The 22,432-nt window shown below is 44.5% G+C and overlaps 2 protein-coding genes across 2 annotated transcripts; one reads left to right on the top strand and one right to left on the bottom strand.

The window, feature by feature from the left end:
• Positions 1-2,982: 2,982 nt before the first annotated feature.
• LOC142775480 (uncharacterized) lies at positions 2,983-13,762 on the bottom strand. Its single transcript, XM_075876894.1, has 4 exons — positions 5,554-13,762; positions 3,604-3,777; positions 3,456-3,548; positions 2,983-3,384 (listed from the first exon to the last, which is right to left on the bottom strand). Exons 1-4 carry the CDS (start codon positions 5,835-5,837, stop codon positions 3,090-3,092), a joined length of 846 nt encoding a protein of 281 aa, XP_075733009.1. The 5' UTR covers positions 5,838-13,762; the 3' UTR covers positions 2,983-3,089.
• A 94-nt stretch (positions 13,763-13,856) lies between these two features.
• Positions 13,857-22,124, top strand: LOC142775479 (2',5'-phosphodiesterase 12-like). The gene is made up of 5 exons (XM_075876893.1): positions 13,857-14,276; positions 15,103-15,515; positions 17,580-17,719; positions 17,919-18,081; positions 21,901-22,124. Exons 1-5 carry the CDS (start codon positions 13,857-13,859, stop codon positions 21,971-21,973), a joined length of 1,209 nt encoding a protein of 402 aa, XP_075733008.1. The 3' UTR covers positions 21,974-22,124.
• The last annotated feature ends 308 nt before the right edge of the window (positions 22,125-22,432 follow it).

The raw sequence follows: 22,432 nt of genomic DNA, 5'->3' as shown, positions 1-22,432 counted from the left end.
CAACGGGAATACGTCCCCACGGGCAAAGGCAATACTCGCTATTGCACACAGCTCATGGTGAAAAACAACACCCACCACGAAGAAAAAAACCACCACAGTATAATGTTACTACAGCCACAAAACACCTATGCACTACCATTTGCTACAGCTGTAACCACTTAAGAGTTTCTAGCAAGCTAGTGAGAAACTACACAACCTGAACCGTCGAAAAAAAAAAGCGTTAAGCCATAGCCTCCTATATTTTTTTGTGCCCGCGCATTAGCGCTAAATACATACGCGCCATCCGTTCCTTATAGTTTTGGCGCTCGCCGCCAGATGCCGCACCGATCCCATAATAACAGCAGACGACGCGGCCTATGCACGCTTGCGTTTATGACGGTCTAGAAACCGTCTACATTGCATTGGATTATGCGTATACGTTAAGAAGTGCGCACACACCAAATTTTTAACACAAGCACTGTATGCAGAATGCAATGTGAGCTTTGTTATTTGATTTCGCGCTCAAAGCTTGAGCACTTTTCGAGACAATGGTTTGACATGAAAATCTTTTGCCAAGTCGTGTTTGTCAGTCACACTCGTCGCGAAGTTCAGAAAAAGTGGGCGGAGAAACTTCACGAGCACAACCTCCAAAAGTTTTTTATGATGTCCCGGGGTCGAGCACTTGAGTTTGTCACGTTTCTGTAGTATTTGCGCGGCGTTGTCAACGGCAGCCTTCAGTGGCTGATTCATCTTTCTCGCTCTTGCGAGGAAAACTTCCGCGTAATTCTTTAGAGAATTTAGAACCATTACGAGCTCAGTTGACGGATACAGGAGTACACCTGGGTGGATATCTCCACATTCAATCAGAACATGCTCCGCCGTTTCCTTATCTTTCCCGCAGCATGTGCATTGTTCTTCTTCTTTACTGAATCTTGCTTTATAACTACGCGTTCTAAGGCAACCCGATCTCGCTTCAAACAGTAAAGCGCTTCCCCTTGAATTATCGTAAAATGCCTCCCTCCTTATTTCATTTTTGCCCTTTCGGTAGTTACTCAAAGCCGGTTTTTTCTCCATAGCTGCCATCCATTCTCTCGTTTTGCGCCTCGGCGCTCCGCCAGGAGCGCTCGCATCCCATAATAGCTCGGGGGACGGCGCTGAGGGACCGACCGCTCGGGCACAAAGTTATAGAGGAGGCTATGGTTAAGCTAAACGTTTTTAGCGCCACCTAATAATACACTTAAAGTCGAGAGGGTTTTAGGCGGCTATATGGGTGAATGGAGCGTTTTTCAATGGTTTACCTCTTGAAACGCTCGGTACACTGCCGGGCCCGTCGCACAGCTGACACAACAATCAAGCGCGGAAAATTCATACACTTTAAGCCAAGTCAAGCCGCTTTTAAGAGGCTATTGCACAGAGGAAGGAAATTGGGTGAACGGAGCATTTTGGCTTTCAAAACGTTCGTGCCACCAGGTGAAACGAAACACCGCCGAACCGAAGCACTGCAAAAAAAAAAAAAAAAAAGGAAGTACGAAATAGCGGCGTGGTCGAGTTGTAAGGAATCTTCGATTTGGCTTGCACTAGTTCAGAAAAGTGCAGGTGCAGAAAAAGCGGTGCCAAGCGGTGCAGTGAGCGTGCAGCGCCGGTCGAGCAAGTGCAGGTGCAGCCTCAACCACGCCTCGGCACTAGCCGACACTAGCGCGCGACGGCTACAGCCAAAACGAAGGCGTGAGTTGACGTGAGTGCAGGCCGGAGAACACCTTGTAGTGTAAGCCTAAAATAGCCGCCTCCGCCGCCTTGTCCGATCAATACACGGCCGTGATGGCACTTCTTGTGACTGCGATGGAATTGCTGGACTCGAGCAGCGACGACGATTCCGTCAGCGGTGCCGTTTGCAGTGACTGCGACGATGAGTACGACGATGCGTGCATCTTGGTCGCGTGCGCGTTGGTGCGCGACGATGCCAACCGTGTACCCGGGTACGAAAGCATTATCGGCAGGTACCATGAGTATGAATTCAAGCGCCTCTTCAGGCTGTCCAGGGAGACTTTTGATAGTTTCAGGGCCAAGTTCAAGACTTCAGCCTTCTACCCAAGGGCAGTGCAAGGCCGCCAACAAATCAGTGCCGAAAAAACATGCCTCATAGCGCTTGTGTACCTAGGCTCACAAATATCTATGTACGCCATAGGCGACAAATTCGATGTTACCGAGTCGTCTGTTCATGTTTGTGTGACACGGGTCGTTCACTTCTTACACGCTATTAGCGATGAGATAATTTGCTGGCCTAGTAGCGCGGAAGTGACCCGCATAAAGAACGGCTTCCTCGCCAAAAGTAAAGGCAAGGGCCCAAGAAACACCATCGGCTGTATCGATGGATCACACATCGGGATACTCACTCCAAGCGAATCTACGCAGTCTTACTTCAACCGGAAAAAGTGGCCTTCGATAATCCTGCAAGGAATCTGCGACGACAGGAACAAGTTGCTGAACGTGTTTATTGGGTTTCCAGGTTCGGTTCACGACGCCCGTGTCCTGAGGGAGAGCCCCTTCTTTGCACGCGCAATTCAGGAATGTGAAGACAATTATATACTGGGTGACAGTGCATATCCACTGATGCCATGGCTCATGACCCCATTCAAGGACAATGGAAGTTCTTTTCCTACGTGGAAAAAGAGCTTCAATAAACGACACAGTCAACAACGAGTGCTTATTGAGAACACCTTCGGCCTGCTTAAACAGCGTTTTAGGAGGCTCTACCTTGTTGATGCAAAAAGTGTGCAACAGTGCTGCTATATAGTTATGGCTGCGTGTGTGCTACACAACATGTGCAACGATGAAAGGGACTTCCTTGAGGAACTTGCAACGCTTCCCCAAGAAGAAGATGTGGGCAATGATGAAAGTGAAGGAGATTTTGATTGCAGTCTGCCAGGCTACAGTCAGTCTCTGCGAGAGTTCATTGCAAAGGAACAGTGCTAGAAGTTCATCTTTGCTTCGCGATTTATTCAGTGTGCAAATGTTTTGCGAAGTGGGGTGCCGCGTCTAGAAGCAATGTTTTTTTTTAACAAATTAGATGGAGTAGACACTGCTAGTGTTATAAAAGTTTATTGCCCATATTATAACCCGTCCTTATTTGAGAGTACGTCGATCAACCGATCGAATCGCTGCATGCGCTCATCATGCCGCTTTGCCTTTGCCTCTTCCCATTTTTTTCTTTCCTCCAGTTGTTTCACTGCTGCCTCCTCTTGCTTAGCTCTCGAAGCTTGCATTTTTTCTAATGCCTCCAAGAGCGGCGTGACTTGGGACCTACTCTGGCGCTTCCTTTTTGGCGTTGTGCTGCTCCGAACTTTGGATGCTGTGTTGCACTCGACTGGGACTGCTGCATCTTGAGGTGCTTCAGTGATGCTGGTGCTGTTGAAAGTAATTGTACAGGTGCCATGTCATTTCCAGGCTACAGCACAAATTAAGTAATTTTTACTTACTCTGGACTTGCACTAGGCAGGATTGTTTTTCCAGGCTCCAAGAGCAGCCTTGGATTTACACTATGTTCTTTTTCCAAGACTTCTGCCAGCTCTCTGTAATAGACACTATGAGAATCACTGAAGATATGAAGACACAATCGTAACTTACTCTTCATATTCACAGTTCACACGGTGGTGACCTGAAGAATTGTTGTCTTTTTTTGACTTTTTATATGCTCTGTCCAGCGACTTCCATTTGTTTTCCACTTGTGTGGCAGTCACGTTGCACAAGAACTCCGTATTGATGGCCTCAGCCAACTTCTTCCACAGAAGCCTTCTTGTGCTAAACAAAAAAGCAAAGCACAGTTAGTAGGAAAGAAGGAAGCGACGTAACGTGACCCAAGTCTTGCAGTAGCACATGAACCTTTCCTTAGTACTTCATATGTGTAGCTTTCAGGGATAATTGCTAGGGATGTTCGATTATTCGAAAATTTTGGATAATGAATCAAACAGCACTGTATTCGGTTCCTAAGTCGAATCGAATTGCACATATTCTAAGTAACAAATATTCTTTTAATAATCGGCACTGGCGGGAGAACCCCAAAACAACGAAACAGCTACAAGTCATTCTTTCAATCCCTAATGTGACCTGTACGCAGCCCAAGCTTTTGCAAGACTACCTACACTATATTGATTGTCGAATGAATGCGCTTCTGAAAGCTCCATTCTTGCTCAATTTTTACTGCACTTTAGCTGTATCGCATTTATCAGCTCCTGTCTTCGTCTTGTAATAACCAAAGGTGGGAACTACGAGTGCTTGCAGCTTCACGACTAGCAACAGATACAAGTTTTGCGTTTGCGTAAATTGTTCTTGCAGATGTAAATTTCAACGCCCATTGTTATCCGCTTTTAGTGCGCAGGCCATGTTGTGATGACGGGTTGATCTGCTCCGTTACATATTTAGTTGTATCTGCAATGTTTGGTTGTAAATTGTTTTGTTTTTGTGTCCCAATTTTATTTAAAGTGAGGTGACAAAGTCTCACGTTGATAACGCTAGTCAATGCCGTAGTTGAACCTACAATTACAAAATGTTACGAATATTCTAGTTCCTGCTGCATACGAGATTACCTTAGTTTTCGTAATTGTGGTATTTTGAGTAGATTCAAACTGACTGTAATGGCCTTTGTCGAAAGTTTGTGACTATTTGTTTCAAATAAAATGTTCTGTTCTAAGGCTGTTTTGAAAATGGTCTACTTACTATTCAAACAGTATTCAATTACTATTTGTATTCTATTTGGTGCCATTACTATTTGACTCTTACTTGATTAGGTTCCGAAATTCACTATTCACACACTTCTGATAACTGCGAACGTTCTTTTTGTGCGGGAAGCATTATGTTGGAGAAGTTGAACATTGTGTAAATCACTCTTTTGGATCATAAAGCTTCACTAAGGAGACAGCCATATTCTAACCTGTCTTTGCATTGTAAAACATGCAGCTGCGCAACCTTGTTTGCTGACACGACGGCGCAGTCTAGGTTCAAAGATAGGGTAGCACGTGTCAAGAAGCATATCTCTTTTAACAATGAGCTGCACCATCTTGAAAAGTGGCAGTGCGAGAGAAATGCGGACAGACAGTGAAGACACAAGGACTGCAGGGCGAGACTTGCTAGAGATGTGCCTCAGAATAACAACATGCAATTCCCTCTAGTGCAAATTCTCAAGGCAGCACTACACTTGCAACATGGCTTGAGCTTGGAGGTGCTGCACCTTTTCGGCAAGACAGCGGTTGTGCAATGCCCAACACAAAAGCACCGTCGCTGTTTTTGAAGATCACTTGACTTAATGAAACATTACGAATGCCTTCGTTGTGTATATATGTGCGTGACTATACATACTGTTTGTGTGTATATGTAAACGTATATGTCACAGTCAGGCGCATAGCCAAAATTTTTTTTCAGTGGGGGGGGGCAGTAAAATGTAAATTGCTGGCAGTAAAATGTAGGCAACAATAACCATCGCCATTGTGAACTTCATGCGCCCTTATCTTGTTGGTGCTTGCCTAGAGTGAAACGGAATAATAAAAAGCTGCAAATAATTTTGGACATAGGATGACATACCGAAGTGCCCTGGTTTTTCCCACCAAGTCCTTCATTTCCGAGTATTTGGCGATGAAGAACCTTGTTTTTCGGGCGCTCCAAAGCTCTTCCACATCTTCAGCCGACGCGGCTGCTGCTGGAAATGCGGCTAAAGCCCCATCGCTGTCAACGTCGCCGTCGCAGGCAGGAGAAGGCGTCGGCGGTTGTGCCGGAGGGGGGTCATTTTCACGATTCCCTGCCATGAACCGCAACGTAACGCGCTTGCCGTCTGCAAGGGCGAAAACCAAGATTAAAAATACCGACATAGCATAAGCAATGCTACGAGGCTGTTTGCTGACCGACTACGACTCCTGGCCGCTAACCACGTTTTTTGGCAATGCATGCAGCCTGACTTACCTGATGCCTCATAGACGTAACCGTTGGCGTCCGTCATAAATGACCCGTCGGGATTGTGAAGTGCCTTAACTTCCTTTTGAACGCCCTGAACAACTATTTGCAACGTCGTCTGCTCTGGCCTTGGGGGGACGCCCGCCATGCTGCACTACTCTGCACCTGCTTTGGAGTGCGTGCACGCCGGTACAGAACTCGTCAGGAACTAGGCTTACACCTAGACAAAACGAGGGAGCCAGTGCAGAGGGTGCGACAGAGGGCGCGCGCTGCTCCGGCAAAACGAGGACGAAGGTGCTGCACCCTTTGAACTGGTTCAGCCGGTGCAGCCAAAACGAAGAGACCAGTAGTTCACCTCTCGTTGCTATGGTGTGACATCTGAGCGTCTTGTCATAGGTCTTGTGCTGAAGCAGCCAATCCGCGTGCAGGCGCGGTTGCTAGTTGACGAGGCTGAGAAAAATACGTTCTTTACAGACAACTGTACAAACATTCGCATGACAAAATGGCAATTGTGCCGATAAAAGACCACGTTAGCTTAAGAAAACTGGTTGATAAGCGGTCAATTTTTAGTTGAAAACACATTAGTTTCCGAAAAAAAAAAAGGCTTAAAATCTTGCAGATGGCCACCGCTTGTTTGGTGGCCGCACTTTTTCTAGCCTTGTTGACAAGTCATATGGGCCTGCGACATTGCGATAGCCATCGATATGGTGAAAATAAGTTAACCAGTTGGGTGTAAACTTCTTCCTTTAAAGGGACGGCGAAGTGCTCTCCCATAGTTGAGTACGAAGTACTCAAAATCGTTAAACATATATTACGAATCGGCAATGCATATGCCATTGCTCAGACGGGATTGCTTTACGCTTTCCCATAGTAGTGTACCAAACACTTCAAATAATTTATTTGGTTTTCTTAACACTCATGCAGGCAATTGAATGGCGCTGTTTCTTTCAGCCCTGGTTTGCCCGCGGGACGGCTCCATGCTCTCCCATAGTAGAGTACGAAGTATTCCAAATTGTTACCCACTCTAGGCGACAGTCCCGTAGTTCTTCAAGGACTGACTGAGGCTCGCTGCACCCTAGTGGTTAGGGTGGAAGTTATTTTAAATGAAAAGAAGAGAAAAGTGAGCCCCATTAACTGTCTCTCAGGGGGAGGACACCTCAACCGTCGCTCACGAGGGATGTGGGTAGATAAGCATAAAAGGATGGGATTCAAAGGTATAGAGAGAGAGGAAGGAGAGAGCGAGGCGCAAGGACAGGGAGCGACGGAAGGAAGTTGAATACAGGAAAGCAGAACACGGAAGGCACCACTGGCGAGAGCTCTTGTCGCCAACAGAAGATGGCATAGGGCTAATCCAGTCGGCCTTATCTACGCTATAGTCGTCGTAAGGGACCAGCGGCAGGAGGTGGCGTAGGATTAACCCAGTCAGCCAGAGCTACGCTGTCATCGGAGATCTCGAAGGCACAACCGGTTGGCATGGCATCCAGTGAGCGAGTCCCGTGCCTGTCCGTGTTGGCAGCTGGGCATTGAAAAGCAAGTAGCCAAGAGTCCCAGTGTCCCCTCAGATTCCTGCTTTTGTGAGGTAGACGCTCCGTTGAGCATTCGCTAATGATTTGACACTTTTTGTCGTTGGTTTCTGGATGTACATGCTATTGTTGCTCGCGTACATACTTTTGCAGCGCAACATGTACCGAGCTGCGAAATCTCTGTGGATCTTGGCCCGACGATTATTTTCTCTATATAACTACGTATGTGTGGCACACCTCTTCTTGAAACTCCTGAGAGCGAACTGCGACCGTCTTCCTTGAAGGACGATAGGCGAGTAGGTTCTTCATAAAGAATCTGCCCGGGTGTCGTAGGTGTTACTAAAGGTTAGCAGGGAGGAAAGAGAATCAGGAGATTACCAAGAAATCCCCCCCCCCCAAAAAAAAACTACTGAAACGTGGTTTTGAATGTGTCAGTATGTCCACGCAGCTGTGGCAAAACTGGCTTAAAATAAATATCGGGTGGGGTAACTGCGCATATGTCACTATACGGTTGCACGTAAATTTGTATCATTCCGTTCTCCTGCACATCGTGTATTCTAGCACGTAACGAGGCGATAATTACAATGGAGAAAAAAACGGCACCCGTGTGCTCCGATCTTCGCAACTGTTTACGTCACGTCGTCGGCCTCTAACAGGCTGCACAATGCAGCGGGGCGACCGTTGCCAGCTCCTGCAACACTTGCTGTGCTTGGCGCCCGGTTTTCATTGCTCGGCTTGCTTCATATCAATCATGAGTGTCTTTTGCAGCGTAAAGCATTGTTGCTTGTGCAACTGGCCCAAAAGTTCAGTCTGCTAAAATTTCCATTAGGTTGTGCATGGTTTTCAGCGGTCCCGTGCTACCATTAAGGTATATATAGCATAGGGCTGTAGACGTGTTTATCAGAGCTCGAAGCAAGGAGCATGGGCTGCTGTGACGCGGTGCCTCGCCTTTTCAAGGGAGAGACATTTCACAGGCGCCTATAGAATATACATTGCATTTCGCGTGTCAGAGGACATCAGACAGAAGGAGATGCGGGACGCTCGAGATTTTGTGAATGTGAATATTGGCATATACAGGAATCGGCTGAAACCAGCACCAGGCGTACGGTTGCCTTTGTGCGGTTACTGAGACTCGCGTATCTTTGTGTAAGAAAAGTGAATTCAGTTGCATGTTTATGATAAATATCTTTCATAAATATTTGCTTTTGAATTTATTGCACGGTTACGTAGGGCGAACGGAATGAAAAATGCTTGCACAAATGTGGCGGAGACTGAGGAAGGTTCCTTGGGATTTAAAGGGACACTGAAGAGGTGTTGAATTGGCAAATTCATTTTGAATTCGGCATCCGCGATCACTTACAACATGTCTACGGAGTTTTTTTCCCCCCGAGGTTCAAATAAACAATGGCTCTATAAAGGAGCAAACTTTGACCAAAGGAACACCCCCTCCCCCCCCCCCCCCCCTTGCACGCACGCGCGCAGGGGCAGAGCACGGGAGAGTTAGACACGTGGGGAGGTGACGTCACCGCCAGGGTCGAGCCGCCGCTTGGCGGGCAAACTTGCGCCAGGCTGCCTGCGTCGCTATGTAAGCTCAGTTTGATTACTGCGTCGTTGTGCATTGTTTCTGCTGCGATCTGCTGCCTGGCGAAGCATCTGTTCTGCCAGTTCGTAGGGATTTCATGCCATTGCACCGTTCTCTTCTGATTGATTAATATGTGGGTAATGTCCCAAAACCACCATATGAATATGAGAGACACCGTACTTTAAGGTGCGGAAATTTCGACTTCTTGGGGTTCTTTAACGGGAACCCGAATCTGCGCACACGGGCCTACAGAATTTTCGCCGGGATTCGATCTCGCAACTTGCGCGTTGCACAGAAGTCTGCAAGTTGCACAGGAGTCTGCAAAGAACACGAAGCCATGAGAATTTTTCAAATGTGTGCCATAACAATAGCGCTACATGCATTTGATGATTTAAAAGAATCTTTTTCAAGTTCCGCTTTTTTCTTCGCTATGCTTTGTTTATCGACTTGTTTCTTCCTCACCATGCGAGGACGAGGAGCAGTGAGCACACTTACCTGCGAGCAAACAAGTTTTTTCCGTAAATTACATGAGCAGACAAGAATTTTTATGTCACAATAAATGCTCAGGATCACCAAAGGGCTCGTAGAAGAGAAGGGGCTATTTCTTGAAATTTGCAGCATGCTCATCGCTCCTAGTGTCGTCACGTTTGGCATTGTTGACCGCAATGGCATCCTGAATGCGATGCTCACTTACTTGAAATGTAAAAAATTATCAAAGGCAGTTTAGGGGTCCTTTATTGAAGGTGAATGAAATATCGAATGTTATGGGCCGGCATCAGAGAAGGAGAATTTTTTTGTTAGATCAAGAACTTTGTGTAATCTGATATCATTAGATAATTTATTAAATGTTAATATTTATTATAGAACTTGCTGGTACAGTAAATTCTAAAACACAGAGGCATTTTTCTATTTATGACCCAATAATGATGACAGTGAAAAGGATGCCTAGCATTTACCCACTTCATACAATGCATCTGGCATCAAGTAAAGCATGCTGAGAAAGTGATGATGAATTTTCATCCCTCTGCTATGCGCCCTTTGTGAAATAAAGGACTGAAAACTAGGCAGAAAAACTTTTTATGTTAAATTTCAGAATTGTTATAACAAAGTATACATTACGCAGACACTCGTAATATGAAATTGCCAAATAAATTTGAGGTACGTAGTATTAATATATTTTGTGTAATTAATTCATCGGCAAATTCGAAAAACACAGCAGAGCAGATAATTAAGCATGGTACTCCACATCTCCGTCATTATTGATTCACTGTGCTTCCAAGAAAATTTTTACGGCGAAACAAATTGCAGATCTCTTCTTTACACTGATCAGGCTGCAATATATAAAATTTTGAATGAAATAAAACAGGTTGACCAGCCATGCTGTGTTCGATCTTACGTGGAATCATGCAGCTTACGCCACCTGCGTGGAGCGGACGAATCTATAGACGAAAAATGTCGGGGCCTGCAAAAATCGAACCCAATCGTAGTGCGTTGCAACCAAGTATTCAGCCGCCGAGCCGCCGTCCACGCCGGCTCAAGCGCTACATATCAGCTTCCTGCTACTGGTGTTGATAATATCCATGTCGCTGTTGGCATCGTTATGCAACAGTACACATTTGACTGTTGAACATGTCTGAGTTCACGTACATATCTTTAGCGAGACAAAAAATACAACACAGCTATTCTTCATTAACACCGATACTCAAGGCCACCTGTTACCATCCGAAGTTGTTTCGCAATCGGGGCTCTACGACTCGAGATGTGTATACATGCATGGTCGCAACGCATACCACCCTCCTGTGCGCCAGTACGCTGCTCCGAGAGCCTCATATCATAGAGTAACATAGTAAACGTTTACTATGTTTCTCTATGGTCATATCACGTACATTATCGCAGAACAACCACGGATCGCATTACCTTGCGGAATTCATAACGCCGTTTCAATTCTGTCATTAATGCTTCATCCCTCGGACCAGAGACATTATGCCATAGAGATTCACACTATATGTCAGACAGCGACTCACGCACAAGGCGGGCCTTTAGAACTGGTTTAAGAGAATTTTATTTCCAGATATATCTTACATAGCTTATGTGCACACAGAGAGATAGACAATGATGATCATGCGTATGTGCGTGCAAGCTGTACATACAGCGAAAATAACTTATTTGCGTATGCAGTGACGTACAATGCAAAAATTGTACAACAAGCACAAGACATTCATGAGCATCGGGTTGATTAAACTTATATAAACAGGAAGGCTATATGTACAAACAGGGGTTCACATCGGTTCAGAGGGGGGGGGGGGGGTTGAAAAGTGGGTAATAATTTAGAGTACAAGGTACTCTACTGAACCCTGAAGACCATGTTGACGTTGACGTGTTTAGAAAAAATGTTTAACAATTATGAGTACTCGTTTAGAAAAAAATTATTGCCACAAACGTCATAACACTCAACAGAACATTTCCTTCTTAAACATACTGTAACGATGATGGCAAAACAGACGTCATTTACACGAAATGAGATGACGTTAAAAGAACATGTACATTCGATGTTTTGGGAGGGGGGGGGTAGAAAAAGGGGGTAACGATTTAGAGTACAGGGTACTCTACTATGGGAGAGCTTAAAGCCGTCCCGTGAATACAAGGAGCTGTTCACTCACGCTTCACGTTCGATGGTAAAAGGTTCTGCTTAAACATCGACTACAACAGTTTCAACGAAACGGTCAGCATCCAAGTCCACAAATGTGGTGCTGCTTTTTTTTGTAAAACTTACAAGTGCAGACAAATTTTTTCTGCTACTGTGACATCCGTTCTTAGTGCGCACTAATGCCTTGGTCACAAAACGCAAACCTTTATTTCTAAGTATACGTAATATTTATTATTAGTGTGAAATAAGTTAAGTAACTGCCTGCGCTTTTAAACCCCTGATGAGCACAGCCTCTTATTTTCTCACAGAATCTGTCCGGGTAATTTGGATCTGGAGAAGCTGTGTGGTAAAAACAAACAAACAAAACTGATGAGCTAACAAACATTAACGCTAAGTGTATATGTTTCTGTTCACTCTTTTTATCGGAATAGGTTTTTGCAAAAAAAAAGTGAGGCTTTTTTTTTCTTCCCATAGGTTGCGTTGACCGCAGTTATTTCCTTTCTCCATGACGAGCACACTACGAGCGTCTCTGTTTGCTTTGAGTACGTTTGAAGCATTTACTGTGCGTGTTTTGTAATTTTTATTCTGTCTGTAGTAGCACTGGTACTCGTATGGGCTGAATGTTTTTATAAGCAGATGTGGCCAAGTTCAAGGTAAAGAGACGGTTGCAACGAAAGTTCTAACGCCATCGACGTGAATGTTCCAACATTTTTTCTTCCTCCATGGTTCGAACCAGCAATAGAGAAGGCGCTGTTCGAACCGTCGGCCATGCGGAACCTGCGAACTTGAACGAGACCCTTTACTGCACAGTAATGTGATAAAGCAGAAAGTTCTATTGAGCTGTATTCTGCAGCTGCGATTCGCCCTTGCCGACACTGAGGAAAGTGGTGAACATACCAGTGCCGCCTTTTTGCATTCTGGCCACGAAAACATACCTGCAACGGAGTGTTTAGCGTTACGTCTAGACGATAACAATAAAGCCGTTAAAGCTTTGTCCAGACGTAGAAACAATACAAGTTAGAGTTACGTCCAGCGTGACAACAATACAAAACCGACCGGTAAACGCGTCGAAACCGATCGGCAGCAGTGGCGTAGTCTGCTAACACAGATCGTGCAGGATGGTGAGATTGTACGTGGGTTCAAGCTCAACCAAATATTTTAATTTTATTTATTTATTTTTTGCGCAAGTATTCTTCTAAACAGTGCAGCGTTAATGTAAACTGCGTTGCTACAGCATCGTACAGTTCTCCTGTAGCAAAATAGTGAATGTTAGCGACGAAAGCGCACCGCGAGATTATCCCAGCATGGGGGCTATTGCGAGCTTTTCCTGTACAGACTGTGTATTAACTCTATGGGTCGTAGAGCTTCCCGCAAAAAACTCTATGGCCTCAGTGACAATTCGTTTCGTGTTCTGACATGATTTTTTCACGTTTTTACCATTACACCCCTAATATATATATATATAAATATATATATATATATATATATATATATATATATAACGAGCGGTCAGATGGATGTCTTTTTGTCGCTGAACAACAATCGTAATCTATATTAATCTATATTTCAAGTGTACGTTTCCTCCATCCACTGTCTGATGTGACGCGATCGCGCGGTGATCAATAAAAATGCTCAATATCAGTGCAAAATAAATAAGATGTTTCAAAATAATGCAAACTACATGATCAACCAAGAATTATTCACGATAATGTATATGAAATCACGATAAATTGTTCCAAAACCGCTGCTGTCACATGTAGCCTAATATCGCGCCTACAGGCTGCTAAAGTGGCAATGCGCTATAAGCAGGCTGCATAGGCCAACGTTTAGAGATACTTCCACCCACGGAGGAAGTCCTTCCTCTGTGCTTCCACAGAATACCTTTATAGATACATTGGCACGGACTGCGCCATCAAAATTAGGCGGATGATGTTTTCGGACGATGAGATATTTACATGTCGTGAATAATAATAATAATAATAATAATGATATAATAATAATAATAATAATAATAATAATAAACAATCTCTAAATTGCATTAAAAAAAACTGTTGGAAACTAGCGGCACAATGGCAGCACACATCCCTACTTTCACTTGAAAGTAAACATTCGGCAGCGCATTGTATGGTTACAGTGTAGTATGGTTATCCAGTGTTTCAATGAACAGTTGACCTAATGACAAGCAATGATATTTGCACGCTTTGTGACGCCGAAATTAGCACATTTCATACTGCACTTTAGGATCACAATGTCGTCCGCTGCCGTCGCAGCGGAGAAGCTAGCTTACGTTAATTACGACTCCGAAAGCAGCAGGCTTCGTTTGTCGTTTAAGTATGCTTCAGGGGACCTCGCAGAACGTCAGTACACTCTAAATCGCGATTCAACGGAAGAGCTTCGTGTAGTACTTAGTAGGATAGCGCTCAACATTACCAACGTGGAAGAGGGAAAAAAGAAACGGAAAAAAAAGAAAGATGGCTCATCTAACGACGACGCTTCGAAAGTCGACTTGCGACCGGAGTTGTCAGTTTCTTTGGAACACGACGGTCTGCCCGTGTCCGGAGATGTGGCGAATGGCGATGCCTGGAAAGATGGTTCTATACTGCAGGTGATGAAAGTTTTTCCACATAACAGTTTTGTTTTTCTAAGCTTGGTCATTCGACTCAACCGCGTCGAACTTTCTATTAAATCTTATAAGTCTCTTTCTGGATACCTGGACCTGTTGGTCGACTGATGTTGCTACTACGACATAATTTCAAGTTTTAAACTGTTATTTGTTTCATTTGGTAAGTATACGGCGATATCTCGTGCTGTTAAACATATCGATGCACCGAAGGCGGAGTTTACGACCGTTCGAAACTGTTTCGTGCTGGTAGCGCTATCAGCTTTTATTTATTTAAGTATCATAAGGGCCCACTCAAGGCATTATATAGGTGGGCGGGGGGCAAAATATTTACAAAGGATGAATAATTGTAGTCGGATACATATCTGTAGCACAGAAATTCATAAAACGTTGTAACAAGGCAAGCAATACAACATGGTATAAAGCATAATGTTGATGTAAGCATGTTAATGAAAGTTGATAAGATAGCAACTATAAATTAAACAAAGAAAGTTCACTTATTGTAGCAATCCCGGAAGGTAATTAATTCAATCCTCTTATTGATAATGTTGTAGGTGAATATTCATATTTTTTTGGTTCGGGCAAAGATAAAGTTGACTATTAAAGCATGGTTGGTGCGACTAATCATATGAGATGGCGATGAAGTATGTGTCTGCGTAAATGAGGTGTTAGTGTGATACAAGGTGTGAAAAAAAAAACAGATAACCTGGAAAATTGCCTGTGCACAGCAAGCGATGGCACATTCAGCTCTGCTTTCAAAGATGAAACTCTGGTGTGGGAGTTAATTCCACCATATTCTTTCACCTTTCAGATTGGTGAGGAGCGGTACGTGATTGCGGTAAATGCACCCACAGTACGAAGTGTTCGCCCCCCAAAGTACTTCATGGTAGGCTTTCCTGCTTATGTGCACATTGAGCTGGAGAATTGCAGCCTGTGTGACTGGAAACTGGCCTGGTACATGAGTGTCATGAAGGGCGAAAAGCCACCTAGCCATGAAATGCGTAGAGTAAACAACAAGCTATTTGTGAACACGCACCAGAGTGCTTCATTCCTTACGCCAGTTGCTTCGGACATTGGACGTCATGTGCTTCTGATACTGACACCTTGCACCGGGCCGGGCATGCCAGTTGAAGTGGTTTCGACCACTATTGTTGAGGCTGGCCCTGGTTCATGTCCGTTTGAAGTGAGGCAATATTTCACGCCTTTTTTCACTGCACCAGGAAGGTATGTTTTCAGACAACTTGATCTAATTAGGTTTTTTTGAAATTTGAATGATTAATTTCTGTTACATAAGTTATTGTACTTATTAGTGAAAAAAATTGTTAACATTAATTCAAAGCACATGAAATGCACACAACACTGTTAACATTGATTCGAACCAACTAAAATGCACACTAGTCTTGTTCATGGCCCGTCAGAGGCTGCCAGTAACATGCACATTTTAAAATGAAGTACCGCATTATGATTCAGTTTGACGTGAACCATGAAACATTTTTGTAGTACAAAATAAGCTTTGAGATGTGTGTCATTTTTATTAAATTACACAAAACCCAAGATGGCTTGCAAATGTGCTAGCGACATTTCATATCTTGTTTCTAGCTAGAGCTTTAAAAAAGTGTGCAGCAAGTGCTGTACAGTTTCGTCACATTTTCTGTGAGTGTACATGTGCTTATTTTGACAGATCAAGCACAGGACAGGAGTTATGACGACAGTCTGAGTATACAGCATCCCAAATTCTAGAATAATTCTGTGCCAGCATTGACAACATTGAATATTGGTGTCTTAATATGAAGAGAAGCGTTTGGTGCACATCAGTACACACTAATGCATCACGCACACCAACAAGTGTTGTCTGCTAAGGTGTTCACTTTCAGGAATTAATGTGCCCTAATAATTTGCTTCGCCATTGTTAGCTAAATATGCCTAATCTATTCAATAAATTACTTTTATTTTGATTAATGTATGCATTTTATTTCTTAGTTCTATAGGGCATATGTGGATGCAGTAGTTCAAATTCAGAAATGGTAACATTTTTCTTGAAGTAAAAAGGGTGGTTGATGGTGCTCGGGTATGGGAGTGTACGTTACATGCTTGCACTTACTGTCACCAATCTGGCCACTTTGAGCTGTTAAAGGGCATCCCCATGCCATATGGTCAATGCTCACATGATATTATTTGAGATTTGGGAGGCTGTGTATTAAGTGGAGAGGGGGCAAAGCCGATGTCACAAAAATGATGCGTGATTTTGGACAATGGCTTGTACACTAAAGAGCACTGACAAAAAACTTGTACCGTGTCTTTTTTTTTATTACAATAGATTGCTTATGACCCACTTATCATGACTGGAAGCCTTGTTAGCACGAATGCATGAGAGTTACTTATTTAGAGACGTTTTTAGAGTGCCCAGTCTCAGTCTTAGTTTCACTTTCAAAGAGCACCAAGTGAGGCAAGAGCAGTTACACGGGCAAGGTAAACACAGCTGGCCACGTGACCATGCAATACTGTGACATGGGTGCCATGTGCAAGAGCACGCGCGAGTGGGTGCCGCACTCACATCCTGCACAGCCAGTACACGTGAAGCTGCAGGCAGGGAGGAGAAAATCAAACATAGCGCAAGCGTAAGGCATGTACCGGCAAGCAGCCAACACAAACTTTTGACGTAGGTTTGTTGACATTGTCCCTGCATTGATGTCGGCGTCACAAGGGACTCCGCATCTCGCTCAGTCGTGCGGCATGCATTTTAAAATTGATTTTAAATATGTTCTATACTATATTTGCCCTTCATATCTTATAGATGTTGAGTATGTCTCCAGATAAATCCATCTCGCTCATTACCTCGCCTTTTGAATTTTGTGTCAGTGCTCCTTTAAACCAACACTTGCTGCTCCCGATGAGTCCAGCCAAGCACTGTACATGTGTGTTCTGGGAAGCGCATGCGCTCCTATGTTCCAGCATGCCAGTGCACTGTCTATTCTTATGCAGGGCGTGTAAATTAAATTTGCAGATACAAAATTTCAGCATTTCCTGCAGAAACTATCAGCAAGACACTGTTTGGTGTAGTAACAGATGCCGACACTGTCATAACACAGCCCAGAACTGTTGTTGGAACACCAAGATCAAGTGATCATTGCACAAAGGCAGAAATCTAGCCCCTGCCATTAGAAATCAAGGAGTCGGTATATTAAATACTAAACAATTGTGCTGGTCCCTGAAAGCCCAACCTGCATTGCTTTGAACTAAGCTGCCTCTAAACAGCACTGTAACTTTTTACTCTCATTATTGCCACAGGTTCCGATGTATTTCTTATAACCTCCTTGCTGATGTGTATGCTGACACCAAGTTCACAAGGTCTGAACTATTTCCATATTGTGCAGCGCATGCCCTCGACTTAAGCTACAGGAAGCAGCTGCTTGTAAAAGAGCCACTGGGTAAGCTGCTCTTTATTTTGATGGACACTCAGATTACAGCATATTGGTGAATTTTGTTTCACTATTGCATAAATTAATTTAAATAATGCACTAAGTTAACCTGTATTCATTCACTTGAATCCAACTGTATCGAGTGTTTGGGTTTTATTTCACTGCTGCATTGCATTCTACAGTTGCAAATAAATTCATGCCTCTGCAGGTTACAAGGGAGACCTTGTGTGCCTTCAAGAAGTTGATCGCAGAGTTTTTCAACAAGACCTAGAGCCTATACTTGGGGATCATGGCTTTGGTGGCTACTACACAAAAAAGTGTAGCCGTATGGCAGAAGGGGTGGCTTGTTTCTACAGGTTATCAAAATTCAGGTACTGTAATCAAATAGGTTTAGTGCTCTCTTTATTTGGTTATATTACATGCAGACAAGTGAAATTCTGTAATGGGTGCGCTTAACAGAACAAATTAGTTTAGCATACCTTTTACATTTTCTCACTTGCGGTGGACAAGGGTGCTTATCTTTTTGTAAAGATTGCTTATTTGTCACAGCCTGTGTATAGTGGTTTTAAAAGTCCTTTTTTTGCTGTTTGAAATCTTTTGAAAAATGGCTTGATAATGTCACGCCATGTGATTATCACTTTGAAACTTATGTGAGTTCCAATCAACTTGCTCATTGATAATGTGCAACTAGTTGCTAAATGCAAAGCAAGTCATTTGGAAAAAGAACTTAGAGGACGCAATCTGGAAACAACTATTTTGAAAAGGCAGTGTGCTACTGAAACACTCTTTAGTTTCATCTTGTATAACATGTGTATGAATGACTGATCAGTTGTTAATGTGTGCAGGTGTGTAATAACTTTTTTTCATTTGCACCTTTCTTTGGTTGGTTGGTAACAACTTCATTGGTAGTCCGGCATAGCTTTCGCTGACCGGGCCTTAGGTCTCCCGCGCGGGGACGTCAAGACCTTGCCTGACCACCGCCTCGCGGGCCTGCTGGATGGCCCAAAGTTGGTCGCCGAGGCTATGGCTGCACAGCGCAGTGACCCACGGCGGCGGAAGGGTTCTGGATTTAGCACCTTGCAGATTTTTGGCACAATTCCAGAGCATGTCATTTAATGTGGCAACCTCAAAATGGCAAATGGAGCCTGGTTTGAAGCTCTGCTTCCTGATAGAATTTTCTACTGTGCAGGACTTTGGCCGCTTGTTGCGAGATCCATCCTTTGGCAAAGTTTCTTACCACATGTCTCTAGTCGCAGAGGACAGTAGTGCATGACAGATCGGAGAGCGCGAGTGGCACCGCTACTTCCTCCGCTTCTTGTGCGTGCTCACATAGAATACTTGCCGATATTCTCGTTTCGCCTTTCCAATCAGGGACTATGATTGTAAATCGCGAGCGGTCTGCGTATTTAGCGGCATCAACCAACCATGCTCTCACTTTCTCGGTGTAAGTGCACAAGAGAGCTCTTGCCCTGACGACTCTTCTGCCCGGGTTGTGTTCCGGGTAAACGTTCCGTGGAGTTGGGTCAACCCTTATCGTTTGTCGGATCGCATCTGGCACAGCAACTTTCTGGCTTTGTTCGGTGTAATAACAGATGCCGAGACTTTCCATGATCTGGCGTCCCGCTGTCGTGGCCGATAGTCTTTCCAGTTGTGAAGTACGCTGCGCCTCGGCTATTTCGCTTAGAGTGTTGTGAAGTCCAAGTTAAAGCAGCAGGTGCGTGCTGGTGGACTCGGGTAGACCCAGTGCCAACGTGTACACTCTGCGGAGGAGGACATTGATCTTGGCTTCTTCTGCCTTGCACCAGTTGTGAAATGCCGCAACGTCTACAGTGTGACACATGAGACGAAAGAGTGTATAAGTCGTATGAGACTATCTTCTCTCATTCCGCTACTTCTGCTAGTGACCTCTTTGAGAACTCTCATGGCCTTAGTAGTCTTGTGTGCTTTCGTTTAGTGAACGTTTTGCCATTAGCTCCGTTTGCCTAGATGATCATGCCGAGGACCCTTATTCTCCTTACTATCCGGATCGTTGCTCCGACACTTGTGCGTAGCCTGATCTCTTCGTATTCTCGTCTGGTCCTCGTCTGGTCCTCGACGCCATTCCTCTATTCTGGAGTGGTCTACCCCTCTGTGTGCGGCGGTAGAGCAGGAGTTCGGACTATTTTGGCAAGCATCGTAGTCCCGTTCCCTCGAGATATTCCTTTACATTGTCGATTGCTAGTTGTAGCACCGTTTCGATGTGGCCATCACTGCCTCGGTGCACCCAGATAGTAATGTCATCGGTGTAGATTGAGTACCGGACACCTTCAATTGCTTTCAGTTTTTCAGCGAGCCCAATCATGACTATGTTACAGAGTATGGGCGAGATTACCGATCCTTGCGGGGTGCCGGTGCTTCCCAACATTGGGTCTTCTAGCTGAAGGTCTCCTGCCACGAAAATGGCTCCCTTGTCCGTCAAGAAATCTTTTACGTAGTTGTACACACTGTTACGTTTGGCCCGGCTGTTCGTCTGGACAGAAGCCATTGTGCGTAAGCTGGTCTGCTAGGTGGCTTTCAACCCCATTGGTGCCCAGTCGGCTAGACGCCGTCCTGTAGAGGTTCCAGGTAGTGGTCGGGTCTCAATGAAAGCTTCGCGAAACAACCCTTTTGTTGAACGGGTTCAAACAGCATGGGACGGTGCCACTGTGGAAGTTCTCATAAAGTCAACCTCTCGACTCGGCTGTAGGCGCCGACACGAAATCGTCACAAAAGCATCGTTACTCCGGAAGCGTGGGAAGACGTCGAAGAAGCCGTTCTCAGGGATCGAGCGTTTGGACTTCCATGTTCAAGATAGTTCTGGAAACCTGCAGCTGAAAGCAGCCATCGACCGCTGCTGACAGTCGTGTCAGCGGCCATCTCCCCGGAGGAGCTCACTTTCCCTCTCCAGACACTACCTCCTTGCCCTGCGGTGCATTCAAGGCGCGGGCCGGGTGCATCATTGTGTGGTGCGCTCGTGCTATCATTGGACCTTTTCGCCCAGCTGAGTGGTGCACTATCTGCAACCTTTCTGGTGGGTAGACCACAGAGACTTTGTCACCTGATTTGTGGCAAGAGTGGTCACCGCCTCCTTCGGACCTCTGTGTAAGGAGACAGCAGGCTATAAAAGCCGATGACATTTTGTAAATAAGAGTGGAGTCATGAGCTGAGTCTTTATACATAGCTGACTCTGTGTACAGTTCTATCTTTCAACTATCATGTAAATAAACTTTCGTTTTTTCTCTCTTAATGCGTCCCTTCACTGGCGAAGATTAGTTATGCGGACAACGGTGGGGAGCCAGCTACCTAAGGATACTTGCCGTACCTGCTATCGACCTGTAGCGGTAGGATGCCATCATGAACCTCACACCCTTTACAACTGGTGGCAGCGGTGGGATGCCATCATCAACTTCCTACCTTTAACAGCACGTAGATCGAGGTTTTGCCGAGATAATTGATGCAGTATCGCCGAGTGCGCGATTTTATTTAACACGCTCTTGAGATCGAGGCCAAGAATTGCTCTGGTCCCTTTTGTGTTGCCATCGAGTATGTGGTGTTTCAACTGTAGCACTGCATCTTGTGTGGATAGCTGTGGGCGGACTCCGATGATCGATGGTGGATATGCCCCTTTTTGCTCTAGATAGGCTTGCCAGTGGCCTATCCATGTGACTAATTAAGTTTAAAGTACAAAATGTTTGGTTCACAATTAGCTCCACTTAGCTTGAACAAATGGCCTCGAATTGGGGTCACAGGGACAGAAGAGAATAACGCAAGTCATTAGGCAAAGCATTCTAACAGGCACTACTTCAACCAGAAATCTCTTACTACTCAGCCAACTGAGCCATGCCGTTGGCTGGCCCTCTAACAAGCTGCTGGACTGGATGGTGCCATTTTTTTTGTCTCATCTAGCTACAGACGGTGCAGATGTTCTTGCTTGACTTCGATATTTGTCTTAGCAATCACTAAAAAGAGAATCAATGCATGAAAACAACATAATAAGTTTGAATGCTGGAAAATACAGTTCTGACACACAGGCTACTGCTATGCCTGCCCTAATGTTCAACTGGTTGTTTGCAGTTGCATTTGCATTCACAACTCATAAGAAACGCTTAGATGTTCTTGGACTGCCCTTTATAGTGGAGAATTGTATTTTACCAGTAGGCATTACTTTGCAGGTGGTGTCCTGTGAATCCCCATGGTTGCACGATGCCCAAGTTTCTACACGTGTTCCACAATGGTGCAACGTGAATCCTAGAAAGAACAGGAAGAATTATTTTCTGTGGACAAATAAATTGGTGTGATAAACCTAAGGCATAAAAATGATGGCTGCCAATAGAGTCGGTGGACACATTCGCTGTATCAGTTTTTTCAGAATCAATAAAGACTTACCTTGAGTGCATTTTAGTGACTGGCAACCAGGGCTATTACACTTTGAAAAGACAAATATATTCTCAAAAGATAACACAAATTTGTGTGTTATGACAACTGTGGCAATATCCTGCATTCGAATGTGAAAGTCTGACAAATCCTGTACCATTTCACATATTGTCACAACGTAAAAGATATTGTCTGTACATTCTTTATGCTACTCTTGTTCTTTTTAATAGGCATAAACTAACAATGGGTGAGGCCTCTGCCTTGCAGTGGGCATAGTTACACTGATGGCACCTTTATTCAGTACAATACAGTGCAAGTAAAAAGTTTATA

This window comes from Rhipicephalus microplus, chromosome X, assembly GCF_043290135.1.
Source record: "Rhipicephalus microplus isolate Deutch F79 chromosome X, USDA_Rmic, whole genome shotgun sequence".
Classification (NCBI taxonomy): Eukaryota; Metazoa; Arthropoda; class Arachnida; order Ixodida; family Ixodidae; genus Rhipicephalus; species Rhipicephalus microplus.
Note: the sequence above shows the minus strand (reverse complement) of the source record. Positions and strands in the feature narration are given on the sequence as shown.